A 21,670-nucleotide genomic window follows, 5' to 3' on the forward strand; every position below is an offset into this window, starting at 1 on the left:
AAATCTCAGACGCCTGCCCCCTCTCCACCTCATATTCAGCTCCTAAAATGGGTTGTTCCTCAGAGAGAAGCATGCCATTTTCCCCACTCCCAGCTCCAGAGCTCTGGCTCACAAGATTTTGCCTGGGGAAGGGGGAGAAACAAGCCATAAATCGGCTGTTTTGTCTCTTCCCAAAGGAACTGGCTTCATTTTCAACAGAGCATGAAAAGTTCAAGCTAAAATTTAAGCTGAATCTCTCAAGACAGTGGCAGTTGTGGTAAAAGGTAATAGAGAGATCTGTAGATTCAATGAGGATATAAGGCTAAACTCTATGCTGGAGAGTTTCCAAGACAATACCAGATAAAGGAGCAGCTTAGAGGAGCCCTCCTGGTGTCAGAACAAATACCCAACATTAACATCAAGAACTATTCCTTCAAAGGAGCCTGAATTTGATTGGATTGCTGAACAATGATGCTCCACTGCATTGTTGAAAACAAGACAGCAGTTAGCTGAAAGTCACTGGAATTTAAAGTTAGGCTGTGGTCAGGAAAAGACAAAAAGTCCTCGCTCAGTTGGTCAAGAATCCACCTGCAATGCAGGAAGATCTGCTGGGGGATAGACTACCTACTCCAGTATTATTGGGCTTCCCTTGTGGCTCAGCTGGCAAAGAATCTGCCTGCAATGTGGGAGACCTGGGTTGGATCCCTGGGTTGGGAAGATCACCTGGAGAAAGGAAAGGTTCCCTACTCCAGTATTCTGGCCTGGAGAATTCATGTATAGTCCGGAGTTGCAAACAGTCCAACAGACTGAGCAACTTTCACTTTCACTTTCTTTTCCTGTCACAACTACTGCCATTTCCCTGGAGAAGGAAATGGCAACCCACTCCAGTATTCTTGCTTGGGAAATTTCATGAACAGAGGAGCCTGGCAGACTACGGTCCATGGGGTCACAAAGAGTCGGACACGACTGAGCATGCCAAAAAAAAGGGGGGGCCATAATTGTATGCTTCCATTCATGCAAAATGTTTAGAATAGGGAAATCTGTAGAAACAGAACATAGATAAGTGATTGCTTAGTGTAGGGATGGCAGGGATGAAGGGATAATGGAGGTAATAAAGAGTATAACATTTCTTCTTGAGATAATGAAAACGTTCTAAATTGACTATAGTGATAGTAGCACTTATCTGTGAATATACCAAAAGCCGCTGAATTATATACTTTAAAAGATTAACTTTATGGTACATAAATCATATCTAAATAAAGATGTTTAAAAAATTTAATCCAGTCCTGATCTCTAAAATACTTTTATGTCAAATACCTAAGATATTATTCAAAGATAGTAAAAGTTTAAAGATAAATTACAGTTTAAAGATCATATACACATAATAATCACATAAACTTCATTCCACCATAAATGTATATGTTTACAACAGATGCTTAGAATATTCCTGTTTTGTCTTTATGTTGCCTATACTAATCTAGCATACTAAATTAGAAATTTTCATGGAACATGTAAATGAAAATTAAAAACCATCATGTAAGAGTTAATAATAAGAACACAGGCAAAACATTCTCTGACATAGATAAAGAGAAATACTGTATGACATTCCTTATACGTAGAATCTAAAAAGAAATGATACAGTTGAACTTATAGAACAGAGAGAGACTATAGACTTGGAGAATGAACTTATGGTTGCTGGAGGGATGGGATAGTAAGGGAGTTTGGGAAGGACAAGTACACACTGCTACATTTAAAATGTATAATCAGCAAAGACCTACATTATGTATAGTACATGGAACTCTGCTCAACATTATGCGGCAGCCTGGATGGGAGGGGAGTTTGGGGGAAAATGGATACATACTAAGTATGGCTGAGTTCCTTCCTTGTTCACTTGCAACTATCACAGCACTCTTTGTTAACCAGCTACATACCACAATACAAAATAAAAAGTTTTAAAAAAATTCTCTGACAGAAATTTTACTGGGGCTTCCCTGGTGGCTCAAACTGTAAAGAATCTACCTGTAATGCAGGAGACTGGGGTTTGATCCCTGGGTTGGGAAGATCCCCTGGAGAAAGAAATGGCAATCCACTCCAGTATTCTTGCCTGGAGAATTCCATGGACAAAGGAGCCTAGCAGGCTACAGTCTACAGGATCGCAAAGAGTCAGACACAACTGAGCGACTAATTTTCTTTTCTTTTCTGACAGAAAAAATATCAGCGATTGGTCAGTCTCCCAAAGCAACCGAAATAAAAGCAAAAACAAACAGGACCTAATCAAGCTTATAAGCTTTTGCACAGCAAAGGAAACCATAAACAAAATGAAAAGACTGCCCATGGAGTGGGAGAAAATATTTGCAAATGATGCAACCAACAAAGGCTTAATTTCCAAAATAAACAAATATTAAACCAACAGCTTCTACAATTCAGTAACAAACAAACAACCCAATTGGAAAATGGGCAGAAGACCTAAACAGACTTTTCCCCAAAGACATACGGATGGCCTAAAGGCGCATGAAAAGAAGCTCCTCATCACTAGTTATTAGAGAAATGCAAATCAAAACTACAATGAGGTACCACCTCACACAGGCCAGAATGGCCATTATCAAAAAGTCTACAAGTACTTCCCTGGTGGCTCAGATGGTAAAGCATCTGTCTACAATACGAGAGACCCGGGTTCGAGCCCTGGGTTGGGACGATCCCCTGGAGAAGGAAATGGTAATACACTCCAGTACTAGTGCCTGGAAAATCCCATGGACAGAGGAGCCTGGTAGGCTACAGTCTATGGGGTCGCAAAGAGTCGGACACGACTAAGCGACTTCACTTTTCACTTTTACATTGTTGATGGGAATGTAAGTTGTGCAGCTGCTATGGAAAACAGTATGGAGTTTCCTCAAAAAACTAGAACTGCCATATGATCCAGCAATCTCCCTGTTGGGTACATACCCAGACAAAATTATAATTTGAAAAGATACGTGCACACCTATGTTCATAGCAGCATTATTTACAATAGCCAAGACATAGAAACAATCAAAATGCCCATCAACAGATGAATGGGTAAAGAAACTGTAGTATTTTATATATACACACACATGCACGCACACACCAACACACAAACAATGGACTATTATTCAGCCATAAAAAAGAATGAAATAATGTCATTTGAAGCAACATGCACCTAGAGATTATTATAATAAATGAAATACATTAGAAAGAAAAAGACAAGTATCATATGATACCACTCACATGTGGCATCTAGAATATGACACAAATGACATATTAAATGCAACAGGCTACAGATATAGAGAACAGACTTGCAGTTGCCAAGGGGAAGAGGAGAGTGTGGAGGGGAAGGATTGGGAGTTTGATATTAGCAGATGCAAACTATTATATATAGGATGGATAAACTACAAGGTCATATTTTATAGCACAGAGAACTATAATCAATATTCTGATAAACCATAATCAGTTTCAGTTCAGCCGCTCAGCTGAGTCTGACTCTTTGCGACCCCATGGAATGCAGCACGCCAGGCTTCCCTGTCCTTCACCAACTCCCGGAGTTTACTCAAACTCATGTCCATCGAGTCAGTGATGCCATCCAACCATCTCATCCTCAGTCATTCCCTTCTTCTCCCGTCTTCAATCTTTCCCAGCATCAGGGTCTTTCCTAGTGAGTCAGTTCTTTGCATCAGGTGGCCAAAGTATTGCAGTTTCAGCTTCAGCATCAGCCCTTCCAATGAATATTCAGGACTGATTTCCTTTAGGATAGACTGGTTGGATCTCCTTGCAGTCCAAGGGATTCTCAAGAGTCTTCTCCAACACCACAGTTCAAAAGCATCAATTCTTCAACACTCAGCTTTCTTTATAGTCCAACTCTCACATCTATACATGACTACTGGAAAAACCATAGCCTTGACTAGACGGACCTCTTTTGGCAAAGCAATATCTCTGCTTTTTAATATGCTGTCTAGGTTGACCACAGCCCATAATATTAATGATAATATATAATATTATCCATAATATTAAACCATAATATTAAAGTTAATATATACATATACATAACTAAATCACTTTGCCACGCAGCAGAAATTAACACATTACAAATAAACTATACTTCAGTAACATTTTTTAAAAAGAAATGATAATAATAGTTTATTAATATGGCCATGTTTTAATAAGGCTGGTTTTAAGAACAGTACACTGAATAAAATAATTACATTCAGAACAGTAATATAACTTGGAGTTTTCCCTTGTCATATGGTTTTATTGGTACTGTCTTAAATGAATATTATCAGAAAATCTAGTCTACATTCATTTCTTTCAAGACCTCAAATACTGAGAACATTGAAATCTTAAAATATTCATTATCATAAAATCTTCCTCTTCTTGTTCATTTTCATAAAAGTTAATGTGATAAACTTCATAGCGATAACTAAATTATTTCAAGTTGTTCATTATTTTACATCTAAGAACAGTTTGAAGGTCTAGGTATCAGAAGTCATAATAGAAGTAACAGTTTTATAGGTATAATTTTTCTTAAAAGAAAAAAGGTAACATATTCCCAATTACTGCTGCTCACATATTTGAAATCTAAAGTAGGCGCTCATATAAGCTTCATGCTACAAATTATAGAACAAGCACCGTATCATAGCAACCCAGCAATACCACTACAGTGACACGCTGAGGATGCAATCCAAGATTCTAATTTAAGAAACTGGCACAGAATATAGGACATGTAGCTTTTTTTGGCAATACCCCTAGAACATTAATAACTAGGAGTCTAAAATCAGCTTTTATTTGAAACTTTAGAGGATCAAGCTATTACAAAGTAACAACGGAAATGTTTATTAACAAATGATTCATAGCACTGTAACTAAATATGACTTAAGGATCTATGATTTCCTTAAAATTGAAAATGCTGGGAAAACTGTAGATATCACATTTTAGGAATCTGAATATATGCACCCTACCAGTCTGATAATGCATTCTAATATACAACTGTATATACCATTTTAAGAAAACCCCTAGAACACTATCTTAAACTTTAAAGAACATAAATATTAACATGTCTTACTCAACTACTGTTCAAATATGAGTATGTCCAGAACTACTAAAGAAGGGTTAAAGTAACTGCTCAATCTTTATCTCAAAAAATTCACTATGTTTTGTTTTTTTTTAATTAAAAAACCACTTTAAAGTAGATAAGAACAAGAAATGAAGATAAGCTAGTGGGGCATGTTACGTGGATTTCTTGGAATGTAGAACCTTGAGAAGCATAATACTGAAAAACAGGCTCCCAGGAGAATAAATGGAATATCTCTATCAATCTGCTTAATTTGATTATAAAGCCTACTGTTCATTAAATACAGTAAAGGTTTTTAGAAGCACTCTTGTTGATGAAAGTGAAAGAGGAGAGTGAAAAAGTTGGCTTAAAGCTCAACATTCAGAAAACTAAGATTATGGTATCCAGTCCCATCACTTCATGGCAAATAGATGGGGTAACAGTGGCAACAGTGGCTGACTTTATTTTTGGGGGCTCCAAAATCACTGCAGATGGTGACTGCAGCTGTGAAATTAAAAGACGCTTACTCCTTGGAAGGAAAGTTATGACCAACCTAGACATCGTATTAAAAAGCAGAGACATTACTTTGTCAACAAAGGTCCATCTGGTCAAGACTATGGTTTTTCCAATGGTCATGTATGGATGTGAGAGTTGGACTATAAAGAAATAAAGAAAGCTGAGCACCGAAGAATTGAAGTTGAAGAGTACCTTGGACTGCAAGGAGATTCAACCAGTCCATCCTAAAGGAGATCAGTCCTGGATGTTCATTGGAAGGACTGATATTGAAGCTGAAACTCCAATACTTTGGCCACCTGATGCAAAGAGCTGACTCATTGGAAAAGACCCTGATGCTGGGAAAGATTGAGGGCAGGAGGAAAAGGGGACGACAGAGGATGAGATGGTTAGATGGCATCACCAACTCAACTGGCATGGGTTTGGGTGGACTCCAGGAGTTGGTGATGGACCGGGAGGCCTGGCATGCTGTGGTTCATGGGGTGGCAAAGAGTCGGACACGACTGAGTGACTGAACTGAACTGTTTCATTTGGGGCCTTTGGGGAACAAGAAGTATTAAGCGTTTTTATAGATGGTTCTGATAGCTGTGATGAGTTTTGTCTTTTAGCTAACCCTACCTGCACCCCCTAAGAAACACCTGCTATTGTGTTAAGAAAAAGGATTACCTACTTTAACAAGGTTGTTGAGATTTCTAGAGCAAGGCCTATGATAGTCCACAAAATACCCTACCCACTCCTCTCCTCTATCTGACCAGAGATGGGCTTCAGGGTGGTGGTGGTGCAATTCAAGGACCTTGAAATTATATATAAAATACTGTATGTATTTTCTGAGATGATGATGGATTCCTTTAGATTTTCTAAGAGATCCATGTATAATCTCCCTAAAATAAAGTACCACTACTCTTAGAAATTATTTTCTCTCCTTTTATGGATAACATAATGAACTTTCAAAATCAAGGTTTAAAATTATTTGACTCAGCATTTCCAAAAATAATATAGTCAGAAACAATTCTAAATTGATTTCATTTTTTGTTTAAGAAATGCGCTATTTATAATATTTTATTAAAGTCAAAGTAATGAATTATAGAACAGCATACATTATTATATGATCTCACTAATGGGAAAATCTAAGAAGATGCTCAAAATTTTAGAAGTTTCTCCTGGCTGGGGATTTTTACTTTCTATCTTTTAAGATTCTCTTTTGGCTTGTTTTTTAAGAGTGAGTCTGTAAGTTTATACAAAAATAATAAAGCCATTATACAAGAAATAGGGAAGTTAAGAATATGACATTTCTTACTGCATGGTCTTTAAATGAATTTATTTTAGAAAACCATGAAAACTGAGATTACTTATGACTCATTGCAAGTATTGTATCCTAAAATAGTCATTCTTATTCCACAGAAGAAACTACTTTTCTAGATTTTTTTTTAAAGCAGTTCTCAAAATATTAAAATACGTCATGTGTAAGCTTACCCAGGTGGTACAAATTAAAAACAGAATTATCAAACTATATGAAGTACCAAAATCAGTGCCTAGGTATCTGGTAGGTATGTAAAAGCTGGGTTATTTTTTTAACCTCTCTTACATGAATCATAGAAATTTCCTATGAAGAAAATACAACTGTGAAAATTAAATGCACCTTAAAAATATTTCATTGTTACATTTGCTACTTTATTTCCACTTCTGATTCAAATTTAGTCTGGGAGCACAAATGTATGTAGATAACTACTTAAGGAGATGACATATTGTCTAATTTCAGTTTTGGGGGGGAATTTAGCAGGAGAATAGTAACAGTCAAGTCATAAGATGAATTGGCCCAGTTGACTTTTACTATACTTAAGCCTCAGTTATCTGGCTCCAATTTATTTTCCTTCCTTGAATTGGGAAATAATGATTAGAAAGTACAATGTAACGTGGCCACAGTTAAAAAATTTTTTTTCAAAAACTATTTGTACATAGCACGTGTAGCGGGCAACAGAGAGGAAAAAATAAGTGGACCGAATTTAATCAGTTTGTGATATCCCATAACAATTCCATAATTCCTCAAAGCTGCTAATTACAGATTATAACTTTTAACTGAGTAGAGATACCAAATTATAAATCTAGCTGACACAAATGTGCTAACTGATTTAAAAGTTCACTGCATCTTGCTTCTCAGTACTCATTCATAAAACAGATACTCTTCTTCAATTTCTTCTACAGGAAAATTTTATGTTACTTAAAAAATGGAAGAACTGTGCCAAAAGGAAGACCTGCAAAGAAGATCAACAAAGCATTTTTATACCAGGAGAATTTAAGACATAAAGATCTTTTTTTTTTTTTTTGGTCATTAAAATATTTCTTTTCTTCTTCTTTTTTTTAAATTTTATTTTATTTTTAAACTTTACATAATTGTATTAGTTTTAAGACATAAAGATCTTTTGCTTTACAGGGTCTTGGAAAAACCTATGTTCAATACTGGCCTACCTGCCCAGGTCCTATAACAAATCAGTATCTTTCTTGTAAGGCTCTCAACTATTTCTCCTTTGCACTGTTAGAACACAAAGTGCTAAAAATAAAAAATAAAGTGCTAATTTTGCTTTACTGCAGATAATACATATCTTCAGTTTCATATTAAAGAGGAGGAATTAACTGAGAAGATGAAGTTATAAATGACTTGCACAAGAATATAACCTATATGTTTTGGTTTCTTCATCAACAAAATGCTCAATTTGGAGCTGTATGTAAACTATCACTCAATTATAAATCATTATAAAATTGTAAATTATTGCATGGCACAAAATGGTGTTTTTCTTTAAATCAATTTAATAGCATTTGCTTCATTACTTTACTTAATAAATATTAAAACCAAGCACTGAATGCCTGAATACTGGGAAGGAAGTTATGGATCTTAAGTCCTAAAGTATTTAACTTCTAGTCTAAAGGCAGAAAACAGTCAATTAAGTGGCTTACCCTATTCATGCACCTGTCCCAACATATTTTGTGATCACCTCACACATATATCAAGGATATCTTACCACTATATGATGTCTTATACAGACACTGCACTCAATGGGGCTAGGTAATCCCATTTTGGCCAAAAGATATAGTGGTCAGCATCTCAAACTACCAACATTTTCTAATAAACAATCTCAACATCTTTTAATTCATGTTTAGAAGTTACAGAAATTACCAATGGGCACTCTGTGATTCACACATCCAAAAGTCTATTTGATATTTATACCCAGGTTTCCGAAAGACATCTCAAACTTAGAATGTCTAAATGATAACCCTGAATTTTCCCTCTTTATTGGTTCTTTTTCTAACGTATTCCTTCTCAGTGGTGGTAGACCTATGCACTCAGCTAGCGATCCAAGCTAAAACACCTGGGAAATATCTCTGACTCCTACACCTTTGTCTGTCCATCTCCTCCATACAATTCATCAACAGGTCCCAGCTTAGCTGTACTTTGAACACATCTCTTTTTCTCCATCTTTATTGCTACCATCCAGACCTAGCCATATCATTTCCCATCTAGCCTTTTAAAACAAACTCTTGACTGGTCCTCCTCCTAAAAATCTAGTTCTGCTACAATCCATTCTCCACCCAGCAGCTCGAGTGATACTTTTTTTAATTGTCAAGCTTCTTGAAAGAGATGTCCATACTTACTGACTTGGCTCTCCATTTCCATTCACTCCCCACCTTAGAGAACTCTGGTTTCAAGATCATCAACCCTCTGAAATACATCTCGAAGTCACCAGTGTTGCCTGAAGACTACCAAAACTGAAGCTTTTCAGTTCTTAAATATTGGACCTGTCAGCAGCTCTTCTGACTGCTACTAGCCCCACCTCACCCCTACTTAAAAACACATTTTCTTCCTTTGACCACCTTGTCCCTACTCTCTCCTATCTTCCACTCAAGCTGTTGCTCCTTTTCCTCTGATCATCATCTAAATGATGATATTCTTTGCCCTTTTCTTGTTCTATACATTTCCAGTAGGCAGTTGCTTCTATTTGCATCTCTTCAAGAATCATCTTTAAAGTTTCTAAATGCTGATTCCTAGCGCAGCTCTTTCTACTTAGCTCCAGACCCAAATATCTAATGTCCTACTTGACTCTTCACTTCTATTTCCACAGGTAGTTCAACCCATCCCACGTGTAGAACCACTATCTTCTCCCACATCTGATCTACTCTTTTTCCCTTTCAGTAAACTGCTATCATACATCTAGTTGCCCAAGTCAGCAATGTATCATCATTGATTTTTCCTTCTTTCCAAGTCCCTGCTGTGATATCACTCACTCCCACTTAGACAAGGAGACCATTACCTCTTGTTTGTATTACTGTGCCAGCATTAACCAGGATTTTTCATTCTCATCTCCCAAAACATTCTTCACACTACTGTCAGGAATAACTGCAGGACATAGCACCAAAGCTGTTACCTAGACCCTAAATGTTGCTCCAATCTCTTCTCTAGCCAGTTCCCTATTGTAATATTCTTTATCACAGTCACAGGCTTCCCTGGTGGCTCAGATGGTAAAGAACCCACCTGCAATGCAGGAGACCAGGGTTCAATCCCTGGGTGGGGAAGATCCCCTGGAGGAGGGCATGGCAACCCCCTTCAGTATTCTTGCCTGGAGAATCCCATGGCTACAGCCCATGGGCATGCAAAGAGATGAAGCAAATCACAGCCACTTATTTACCCTAACGATGGCCACGTTGTCCTTGGCAGGCCTCTTAGAACTCACCTGTCTTGGTCTAACATGTCTAGCCTTGCAGGTCTCAGCTTACCTGTCACTTTCTCCAGGGAGATTTCCCTGATCTTTCTCCTCACACACAAAGTTGAGTTGGGTCCCTCACACACTCCCCTAGGCTTTTACTGCTTACTCTTATCACAACACTTGTCGCTAATTGAAACCACCAGTTTACATGTCTAGATGTACCCCACCAGACCACAAGCTCCTAAAGACATTTCAAAAGAAAAAGCATTTATCATTTTATTACCTTTACTGAGTAAAATTTTAACCTCTACAATGGTTCACCTAAAATTTAAGCACTATGAACATCAAAGACAAAAATATTTCTGTACTAGATTTTGAAAGCAAAGCATATTTCCAGTTTCATAGCAGGCAAACAAAATATTTTTCCTCTGGCTAATTAAAAGAATGGTACTACAAGTGAAAAAAAAAAGCATATATTCCTATAGAAGTTATATTTTATTTTACTCATGACTTCAACCAGAGAAGGCAATGGCACCCCACTCCAGTACTTTGCCTGGAAAATCCCACGGACGGAGGGGCCTGGTTGGCTGCAGTCCACGGGGTCTTGAAGAGACACGACTGAGCGACTTCACTTTCACTTTTCACTTTCATGCATTGGAGAAGGAAATGGCAACCCACTCCAGTGTTTTTGCCTGGAGAATCCTAGGGATGGGGTAGCCTGGTGGCTGCCATCTATGGGGTCACACAGAGTCGGACACGACTGAAGTGACTTAGCAACAGCAGCAGCATGACTTCAACAAATGTTTATCTTTAGAAAAGTCTGTTTGGAAAATTGTTTTCAAGACACCCCTCTTTGCTAAATCAAAATTCAGAGCTTATGACAAAAACTGTCTCATCATTTTTACTTTATAAATGTAAAGGCACTGGATTAACCATGAGTTCAAACAATCATCTCCTGATAATAATTATAATTCTAGAACATCCTTTATCAGTGAGTGTGAATCAAAGGCAAAGACCAATCAAACAGAGAAAATGTATCATTTCTGAAGCTAGAGTTAATATTTTATACTCCTTTACTACAAGTTAAGTCCAGTCTTTAAAAAATTCTGGTTTCATACAGCTAACATTTTTTTAGTTATTGTCTGTGCAGTTTACTCACTAACTAAGCAGATTCTGAGGGAGCATCTAAGAGCTTAAAAACCCTATACTTTTTCTCCCTACCTTAAAGAAGGCTTTTCTGGTGAGAAAATAAGATATTTATTTTGTGTGTGTGCGTGTGTTTTTAGTCACTCAGTCGTGTCCAAGTCTTGTGACCCCCATGCACTGTCGCTCGCCAGGCTCCTCTGTCCATGGGGAATTCTCCAGGCAAGAATATTGGAGGGGGTTGACATGCCCTCCTCCAGGAGATCTTCCCAACCCAGGGATCGAACCCAGGTCTCCTGCATAGGTTTTGTTTTTTTTTTTTTAAGAACAGTGAAACTCTTTCCCAATGAAAGGTAAACCAGAATGACTCCTGAGGTCCCATTCAGCACTGGAAGGCTCAACTAGATACAACAGCGCAGTAAGGGAACTATAAATGCAATTAGCATCAGCATTCCAGTAGGAGGAGTGAGTTCCCAAGGAATCCCTTGCCTTCAGTATCCAAGTTAGAAATAGGTTCTTTGGATTTTATAATGTGAACCTATGATACGCAGCAAACTACCAGAAAATCCTAATAGGTTTCTTTAAGAAATATGGATCAAAACTGCAGGATTTCTAAAATCCACGATTACTCACACAAAAACCCACATGAATAAATTTCTTCAGGGAAGAGTTGAAAAACATATACATAAAAAGTGGTCTGAAACTGCTTATTAGTGAATATCCTGCTCAGACAAGTACAGCTTATTTCACGTAAACGTAGCCTGTCGTGTAAAATTCTTTTGGTACATCACGTGGGTTACCTGTTACATAATAATGCACTACAAGTAATTATATATTTAAAATCTGTTCCTTTCATCTCCTTCAAGGTCCTTATAAATAAAGACTGAACCTTAAATTTAGAAATTACTGGAAATTAGTTATTTCAGTTTATCTGAAATACAGCTGTCCACATCTGGACGTCAACACAGTATTACTTTTCCACACAGATCTTACACAATACCTTCCCTAGCAATAATGTTACATGTCACACCAGTCACTGGCAAAGCCCCAAATACAGGAGCAAGCAATCATCTGTCTCAAAACTATATCTCCTATTTACCATGGTATTAAAAACCCAAAATTAATTTACTTTAAAAAACCCTGAATAAAGGTGTAAAGGGAGGGCTAACAGGTAATTTCTTAATCAAAACAGTGACTGTCTACATGATCACACTTGTTATGCACATAACACTGTATTTTGGTCCTATAACAGGATATGAAAACACAGGTGACTTCTGCTTTCACAAAAATCTTACCATCTCATTCTGCAAAGAGGAGTACATAACGACTGAAACTGACTCAAAACAACAAATCAACAAATACGGGTGTTGTTCAAACTGGCTGGCAGAAAGGCCAACGACAAGAGACGGTTATAAAATGTAAATGGCCCCAGGTCATTGCTGCCCTACCTTCAGTTAAAGACTATGGTCAAGATTTAGAGGATAGATGTGAAAACCCTCTGAAGAAAAAATTTCTTTCTCTCTCCCCCAGCCCCAAATGCTCTGTTTATTCTGCAAAATTCTGAAATGCTTCACAAATATGTGTCATCCTTGTGCAGAAGCCATGCTAATCTTCTATAGTTCCAATTTTAGTATATGTGCTGCCAAGGCAACCACAAGAAAAACATTACTTGATGCTAAATAAATATAAGGCGTTACCAAAAACACAGTTATGATCAACAATATCTCATTTGTTCAACACCTAATAGTCAATTTATACAGTAGTTATATTAGTTCTAAGTCTTCAAGAGGTGGAACAATGCTGTGAACATACAGCAAATAGTTTTACATTCCAGATTGGTTGGGATTATGTTACCCTGGATAATGGGATTAAAACTAGGCAAACTGCTTTCTTATGTTCTCACTTCTGCTTGACAGCTCAGCCACAGCTCCAAAATTACAGAAAAAAAACAAACCTGATCACCTTGTATCAAAGGATAACAGTGGAGTTTTAATTACGCGAACTACAACAAAATACAAAAGATCACGTCTAAAACTCCAGAATCCAACAGCATTCTCGCTCTTCAGGAAAGTACCTGATTAGCCATAGGGGGCAGCAAAGTTAAGAGTGAAAAGTAAATAGCAGCAGGTGAAGTAAGGGCAGGAAATGTTAACAGGCTGGGTAATGAGCCATGAGAATCTAGAGAAAAGGACAAAGTCTCAATTAATGAATTAAATCAATAGATAATGTCAAACCAGTGATTCTCAACCCTGGCTGCACATTAGAATCATTCTGGGAGCTTTCAAAAATACAAATGCCTGCAACCTACATTAGACCAATTTATTTAGAGTCACTTGAGGGTAAGACCCAGGCACTGATGTTTTTTAAAACTAAGGGCACAGCCAGGGTTGACAACCCTGCTAAACACATACAAATAAAAATAAGCTAGTCTCCATCCCCGACTTTTTACAATTTTTAAAAAGTTAAAATTCAAAGAATATTCAAAAATCTATTATTTTCCAAATGTATCATTTTTGTTGATAAACCTGTCTTTGTCATCCAAAGTCTTTAACTCACTAAAGACTAATTCATCTTTAAGACTGTATCAAGGGAAAATACTATTTTTACAAGTAAAAATGATTAACTGAAGTTTAGAAGGGTTAACCAACTAGCCCAAAGTGATTGTGACTCATCAATAATGCAGGAAGACAATTTCAGTCTATTTACAGGACAGTACTCTGTCCCAGTGATCATACTATTTTACTGAAACACATTTAACTTGAGTCTTACTTTACAGGCACTTCATAAAAGGATCCAAAGTTCAATTAAGAATCAGAGGAGGTAATAAAACTGGGGAAAAAGAAGTCTGACCCTAAACAGGAATTCTGAAAATGTTAAATTAAGACTTAAATGGAAAAGTTTTTCCTTCATGTGAAGGCCAACAATGACACTATATTAATTTCTCTAGAGGTATATCCTGAAAGTTTTTAAAAATTAAAATATAAGTTGACTAGAAGAAATATGGTATTATTAATACTGCCAGAAGATAGCTGTAAAATGACTAAAACGTTATATATTCCTTTGTAAACACACTTTTAACATATTCAGGGGAATTTCAACTCTCCTTTAATGCTATCCCAATTACTAAAATGGGTTTTGGGTTTAGATGAATGAAATTAACTTTGGGGGAAAAAATCTATAAACCTTAAAAGTTGAGTGAGTAGTGTTCCTCACCAGCACAAAAAAAGTCACTGGTTAAGGAAATTTCAAATCACGTCAGTATTCTTGTACCAGATACCCAAAAGACCACATCAGTTCAGTTGCTCAGTCATGTCCGACTCTTTGTGACTACATATATCACGAAAAACAAACAAAAAAAAAGTGTTCCCTAAAGACAAGGGAACACTTCAAATGAACACCACTATTACAAGCCTCAATACCTCCAGGAGGACCCAACTTCTAAGAATATAACAACCAAGAAACTGAGGAAATTTGGGAAATTCTTTACCTCATCTTAAGGGGACTTTAATCTCAACGCCAGTTTCATTCTGTTCTTTGCCATTTACGGTCTGTCTCCTATGAGAGACGCACACCTATATAATTCTACTAGTTAATTCAATTTCTTTGCTTGATAAAAAAAACTTCTAACTATAGCATTCAACATTTAAAAAGTCACTCTACCCTATTTCCATATCCACACTTATGCTGATGTTTCACCTCAGTGCACATAGATCATATCTGAGATCTGATTATAAATAATTTATACTTTACACTAGCAAAGTTTTACTATTTATGTGAACCCTTCATTTAAAAAATACTTTTAATTTGGATTTTCAAATATCAAAGAGAATGGGAACTAATATTCTTTGTCTATTTTTAGGCACCAATTACATTATTTCACATAAGCCCCACAATCCTAGGGAGATAGAAGGTTTTATCCCCATTTTACAGATAAGGATAGTAACTCAGAAAGATTAAACTTTTACCTTTGACCCAGGGCTGACCCCAATGACCCAACTCGATTATCATCCTGCTCAAATGTTCATAAAGCAGGTTAACAGCAAATATACTCTAATCATTTAACCTGGGTACCAGTGTCAACTGCCACCCAGAGAAATAATCACAGGCCTGAAACTAAGCTCTCTAAGTCTCAACGTCACATCTGGGAATAATATTGGTCTTGCACAGAGTTGCTGGGATGACACAATGATATGCAATTTTTGTAAAAATACAGGGTAGTGGATTCTCACACAACATTACCTCAGTAGGTGCGAAAAAGAAACAGATACCCGGGATTAGGTATTACACAACTTTCTGGGCTGTTTCACTTATTTCAATTATGATCGATATTGTTCTTATAATTTTAAAATGTAAAGAAATGTATAAAATAATTTATAAATGCCGTTATATAACTGTATAACATCTATTATTCTACCAAACCAATTATTTCAGAGACACAAAACAGGTCAAACAGACAGAAAAACTTCCCATTAACAGGTTATTTTTTTTTTTAAGTTATAAGTTTCCTAACTGTTGGTTACTAGAAGAAAAGTTTAAAGTAGAAAAATTAAGTACAATACTAATGTAAATATAAATACAGAGAAATGATTGATAGACTGTCCCTACTTTTATTTTCTCATACTTAGTCAGAAGACCGTACAGAACTAACGTAACAAATTTCAAGCGTTTTGGAAAAAAAATTGTTTTTAAGCTATACAAGGCAGATTGAGGGCCTATATAACAGTTTCTCATTTTTAAAAACTCATTTTAACAAGGCTTGTTTTTAAAATACTTTCTCCAATAAAACATTATTTTCTCTGAACATTTTTACCATTAAAATTCTGCAACCCACTTACTTATTCTGCACAAATAAACTTCTTTAGATGAAAAAGTGGGATTATTTTGTTAATCTTTAACCCACAGTATGCTTTGAGGAAAACAGCTGGCACCTTTCCAGCTCAGATCCATGTGGACAAAGTGTAACATAAGCAGGTTGGTATAAACACTGAAAAGATCTTGGATGCCCACAGATACCTGAATCACTCCACTGTAAGATGGCATTTCAGAGCAGGAAGAAAAATTCTCTTTCATACACATATTACAGGGCTTTCCACTGGTTTTTGTTAAGGCCACAAATGGAAAAAACTACTACTGACAGAAAAAGCACACAACATGTGGTATCAAGGACACTGCCAAAGTTCTAAGTGAAGCAACTGAATTTTTAAAAAGCCACTTTTCAAGCATTTTGGCATCGGGAGTAAAAGTCATTTTTCCTAATAGTGGGTAATCTAAGTAAGAATCTTATTCCTCAATTAAATTTACATAAATTTATCCTGAATACATAAACTTCCTTATAAAGAGTACTATATTTTCATGTGAAAAACATAGATTAAATCTAAAATTTAGATTTTTTTTCTCTACTAGTGAGCAAAATATTATAAATAAAACATTTAATGGCACCTTCAACTTGTCGAACTATATACACCATACAACTTAGATGATTACTGACTGTATATTTTTGCTAGGCTTTTAAAAGCAAAATACATTAAAGTTGCATCTCCTGGCTTGAAGTAACTATCAATGTATGTTTAATATTCAATTACTTTTATTTAATATAAATAAATATTATATATAAAAGGACAATATAAGATAAACTTATGTGCAAAGCAGAAATAGAGATACAGATGTAGAGAACAAACGTATGGACACCAAGCAGGGAAGAGGGTGGTGGGATGAACTGGGAGATTGGGAATGACATATGTGCACTACTATGTATAAAATAAATAGATAATGAGAACCCACAGGGAATTCTACTTAGTACTTTGTGGTGATCTAAATGGGAAGGAAATCTAAAAAACAGACGATATATGTAGAACTGATTCACTTTATTGTACAGTAGAAACTAACACAATATTGTAAAGCAACTATACTCTAATAAAAATTGATAAAAAATGAAAAAGACAATATAAAGAACCACAATATCTCATTGAAAAGCAAAGACATATGAAAGAAAGACACTAACACTAGCACCAAACCTTCAAACTGCAAAAATAATTTGCCAATTTAATGGGGAAAAAACCCAATAATGTAAAAATAACTACAATGTTTTAGTTAAGTTTAAAATTTTAAATTCATGAATAGCAGTTCAATGTCCTAACAAGTAAGATAATATTGTTTTATAGCTATGACATCACTCAAGAATTAAAGTCTTGGCAACATCTACCATTCGTGGTCTACTGTAGGCTATGATGCCTATGTCTGAACAATTTTTGTATACTAAAGAGCAAATGAAAAACGCAGTACTACAGGCTACTCATCTTAAATAAAACTTTCTTTCAAAAGCCAGTGTGATTCTGGTGGTGGGATGCTTAGAAGAACCCCAAGAAGCAGGATAGTAGTGTAGGATGTGAATGGGGCTCCAAAGTTACTGCAGGTCAACTGTGATTTGATCTGGGGTTTTCTTTAGACTCCTGGCCAAACTAAGACTGGATTCCTAGGCCTAAAGACAAATCAGAACCAGGCTGGCCTTGAACCGGATGCTGGAGCTCTTTGAAACTGATCGAAAAACCTCCTGAACATTATCTATTTCGGTACAGAAACTTTCATTTCCTGATCTTGCAAAACAGATGATCTAGATTTCTATCAGGTTTCTTTTGTAGAAAAAAAAAAAAAAAAAAATCAAATGTTTAGGACCATTATCATCTTGTTCCATGACAATGCTTATCTCATAAAAAGCAAAGACGTTAAAATTATAAAATTAAAAGGTAGTAATCCACACACAAAAAATAAACTAGAACGTCAGGAACCAATTTCTTTTTTTTTTTTTTTCAATCCTCTAAACCTAGTGGGAAAAGTAAGTGAGCCAGAAGGAGTGCCAAGTTCTCTTGTAAGGCGTTAGGCACGGACACCAATTTGAATTACTGTACAAACCTACAGAGTCCCTGGAATCACTGCTTGGCGAACTAAGTTCCCGTTTCATTGCAAATATTCAGACAATATTTTAAATCTTTCCATTCTTTGGGCTAAAGAGTAACATTTAAATCTAATGACCCAGTAAGTAAGACACTACCCTGGTCAGATTTTTAGGCTTTTTCTTTATAAATCAATCTAAAGGCAGGTAACTCTTAACCGGTGTACGCATTAGGATTTCTGGTCCTAAGACTCTTTGGAAAGATCAAAGGGAAGTAAAAGTTATAATGTGCGCAAAGACGCTTTATAATTGGAAAAGCAAAAGATTAACTAAGAGAGGCCGAAAAGAGGAGGCAGGTCTCAGAAAAGTGAAGGTCGGAACGTAAGACAGGTTGTTACAACAAGATGGGGAAGGGCAAGACTCGAAGAAGAAGACTGAAATAAGAAAAAGTCTACCCCTCCAGACTCAGGAGGAGAGTTGCAATCCCAAGGGCAGGAACCCGAGCGCGCAGGTGGGGAGGGAGGGGTGCTGGCCTCCTCCAAGAAGGGAAGAGTTAAAGTGAACCCAGATAAGTGAAGGGGGAGAAAAAGCAAGACTCTTTTAACATCAAACCTGTCTGAATCATAAAGACGGTGGGAGGACGCCAAGGAAAGTTGGGGAACGCGAGCCCCAGGTGGGCAGAAGGAACCCCCCACCCCCGCGCCCGAGAAAGCAAAGGCTCCGGCGACGCCGAGGAGAACCCGCGCGTTCTTCCCCGGGCTGCGCCCTCGGAGGTTACCTACCTTTGAGTTGGGGCAAGGGGTGCAGCTCTGGCTGGCTGCACTGGCTGCGGAACTGCGACGAGCCCTGCGAGCGCTTCTGCCTCTGCGCCTTGCGCACCGATTTCCGGGTGAAGCCGTCCACTTTCTCGGCGGCCGAGATGGCGGCGCTGGCAGCCCCCGCCGGCGGCGGCGGCGGCGACGACGACGACATCTCCGCGGCCCTGGCGCTTGGCAGCTCCCGCTGCGGCTTGCACGGAACGGGCAGCGCCAGGAGGAGGAGGCGGGGGAGAGGCGCCGAGGAGCTCGCGCCCCTCCGCCCCGTGCCCCCAGCCGCACCGCCCTCCTGCTCCCGGGCGCCCGCCGAGCTCTCTTCTCGCCGCCCGCCGACGCCTCACGGCCACATCTCAGGGCCGGAGGTTCCCGGTCCCCGCCGCTCGGCGAGCTCCCCGGGGCTGGCGGGGGCGGAGAGGGGGTGGTGTGTGAAGAAGTTGTTGACTCCCGAGTTCCGAGGGCGGGTGGACAGGAGCCCGAAGTTCAGACAACTGAGGCGAGGGCGCGATGGTGCGGACGTCGAACGCGCCTCTCGTCCCTGACGGCCCGGGTCCCCGGGCGGCCGGCCCGCCAGCACCTCAGTGGCCACTGCCAGGGCAGCCCGCCCTGTCTCGAGCCTCCTCCCGAGGCGCTGCCATCGCTGGGCCCCTCCGAGCCGCTGTCTCCACCGCCGGCGCTCTTCCCTGTCAGCGCCGACCCCTCATCTCCCGGGGCGGTGACCCGCCGCCCCGGCCCTGGGCACGCGCGCGCGCGCGCGCATACACACACACACACAAACTCGCTCCTCGAAGCGCCCAGCGGTCCGGACCCCCTCCCCCACGCGCCCTTCCACCGCCCACAGAGAACCCCTGGCGAGCGGCCGCTACAACTTGAGAAGGTGCTGGGAGAGGCGAGGGGCGGGCAGCGGGAGGGGGAGTCCAAGTGCGTGTGCGCGCGCGCGTTGGCGGCGCGCGGCCCGGGGGCGGGGCCTCGCGGGGGATGGGGAGGGAGGAGATTGACTGACAACTTCCGCGGGGTCCGGCCAGCCTCTCGGAAGCTCGGTAAGGAGTTGCGGGGTGGGGGGTGGGAAAGCATGCCAGCTCCCTCAGCCAATCGCAGGGCGAAGCGGTCCAACGGGCTGAGGCGTGGCCTCCTGCAAGGTCTTATCAAATTGGGAGGTTGGGCGGAGGGAGGGGGCGTGGTTACGTGACGGACCTCGGCCACAGCCAATCGTAAGTCTTTAACGGAGTGCCCCTCTCACGTCACAACCGCGTAACTCGAAGGCTTGAGGGGCAGTGAGCGTATGTGCACGCCTGCGCGACAGCTCAAGACTATGGGTTCGTGGACAGCCTATGAGGAGACCGGGAAACTAGACGAGGGAGTTTAGAGAGCAAAAGAGAAGACCCGTACCCTTTCCTCCTCTCTCAGCTAGCCAATAAGGAGCTGAAGCGACTGGTGGGGAGTCGCTTCAGCAACTGGAGGCTGGAGCGAGAAGGCGTGCCAGGTGTTACGTCACTGGAAAGGGGTGGAGCAACAAGCCGTGTGATTGATGGCTGAAGTCGCCCCGCGGAGGAAGGCGAGGAAATGAGCTTGTCCAATGGGAGCGAGATGCTGGACTCTTGGGCGGGCTTTGGAGCCTCTCTGGCCCTAAGCCGCGCACTTGGAAGTTACTCCGGGAGTTGGTGATGGACAGGGAGGCCTGGCGTGCTGCGATTTATGGGGTCGCAAGGACTTGGACACGACTGAGCGACTGAACTGAACTGAACTGGAAGTTACCGGATAAATTTACAGTTCTCTGAAGGTTCTGGCAACGCGTTCCTGAGAGCTGTTTTACCGCGAGTTCGGACTGTCTGGTGCCTACTACTTGAAAGCCTTTCCCAAATCCACATCCTCCAAGAAGAGGTTTCTCATTCCCAATTTAACATCCTATTAATTTTCCCTTTTTCAGCTGGAGACCTTGAACTGCTTCCACAGGACGAGTATGAATTCGCTGATCAGAAGTTTGTAGATTTGAGGACTGGCCGTTTACTCTTACTAGAATCTCTTACAGGTTCCATTCAGATTTTAAACTTCTTAAAGACCGGAAATGCTGGTCATCTTAGTTTTTTGTCTGGTGCTTTCTGTATAATGATGCCTAATAAAAATAAGTAAACTGCACAGCTTGTCTTGTCTTTGGCTTCAGTCAGTCAGTCAGTTCGGTCGCTCAGTCGTGTCCGACTCTTTGCGACCCCATGAATCGCAGCACGCCAGGCCTCCCTGTTCATCACCAACTCCCAGAGTTCACTCAAACTCACGTCCATCGAGTCAGTGATGCCATCCAGCCATCTCATCTTCTGTCGTCCCCTTCTCTTCCTGCCCCCAATCCCTCCCAGCATCAGAGTCTTTTCCAATGAGTCAGCTCTTCGCATGAGGTGGCCAAAGTACTGGAGTTTCAGCTTTAGCATCATTCCTTCCAAAGAAATCCCAGGACTGATCTCCTTCAGAATGGACTGGTTGGATCTCCTTGCAGTCCAAGGGATTCTCAAGAGTCTTCTCCAACACCACAGTTCAAAAGCATCAATTCTTCAGCGCTCAGCTTTCTTCACAGTCCAACTCTCAC

General features: G+C 39.6%; 1 protein-coding gene and 1 pseudogene across 2 annotated transcripts in view; both read right to left on the bottom strand.

The window, feature by feature from the left end:
• The window catches only part of PPP2R5A (protein phosphatase 2 regulatory subunit B'alpha), a 72,230-nt gene extending 52,480 nt beyond the window's left edge, over positions 1 to 19,750 (bottom strand). The window contains 1 exon segment of one of the 2 annotated variants that reach the window (NM_001081728.1): positions 19,063 to 19,750. In NM_001081728.1, coding sequence (NP_001075197.1) covers positions 19,063 to 19,252 — 190 coding nt within the window. In that variant the 5' untranslated portion in view covers positions 19,253 to 19,750. 2 annotated transcript variants of the gene reach the window in all.
• LOC112441935 (uncharacterized) lies at positions 12,946 to 13,046 on the bottom strand (annotated as a pseudogene).
• Positions 19,751 to 21,670: the final 1,920 nt, after the last annotated feature.

Source organism: Bos taurus, chromosome 16, assembly GCF_002263795.3.
Source record: "Bos taurus isolate L1 Dominette 01449 registration number 42190680 breed Hereford chromosome 16, ARS-UCD2.0, whole genome shotgun sequence".
Lineage (NCBI taxonomy): Eukaryota > Metazoa > Chordata > Mammalia > Artiodactyla > Bovidae > Bos > Bos taurus.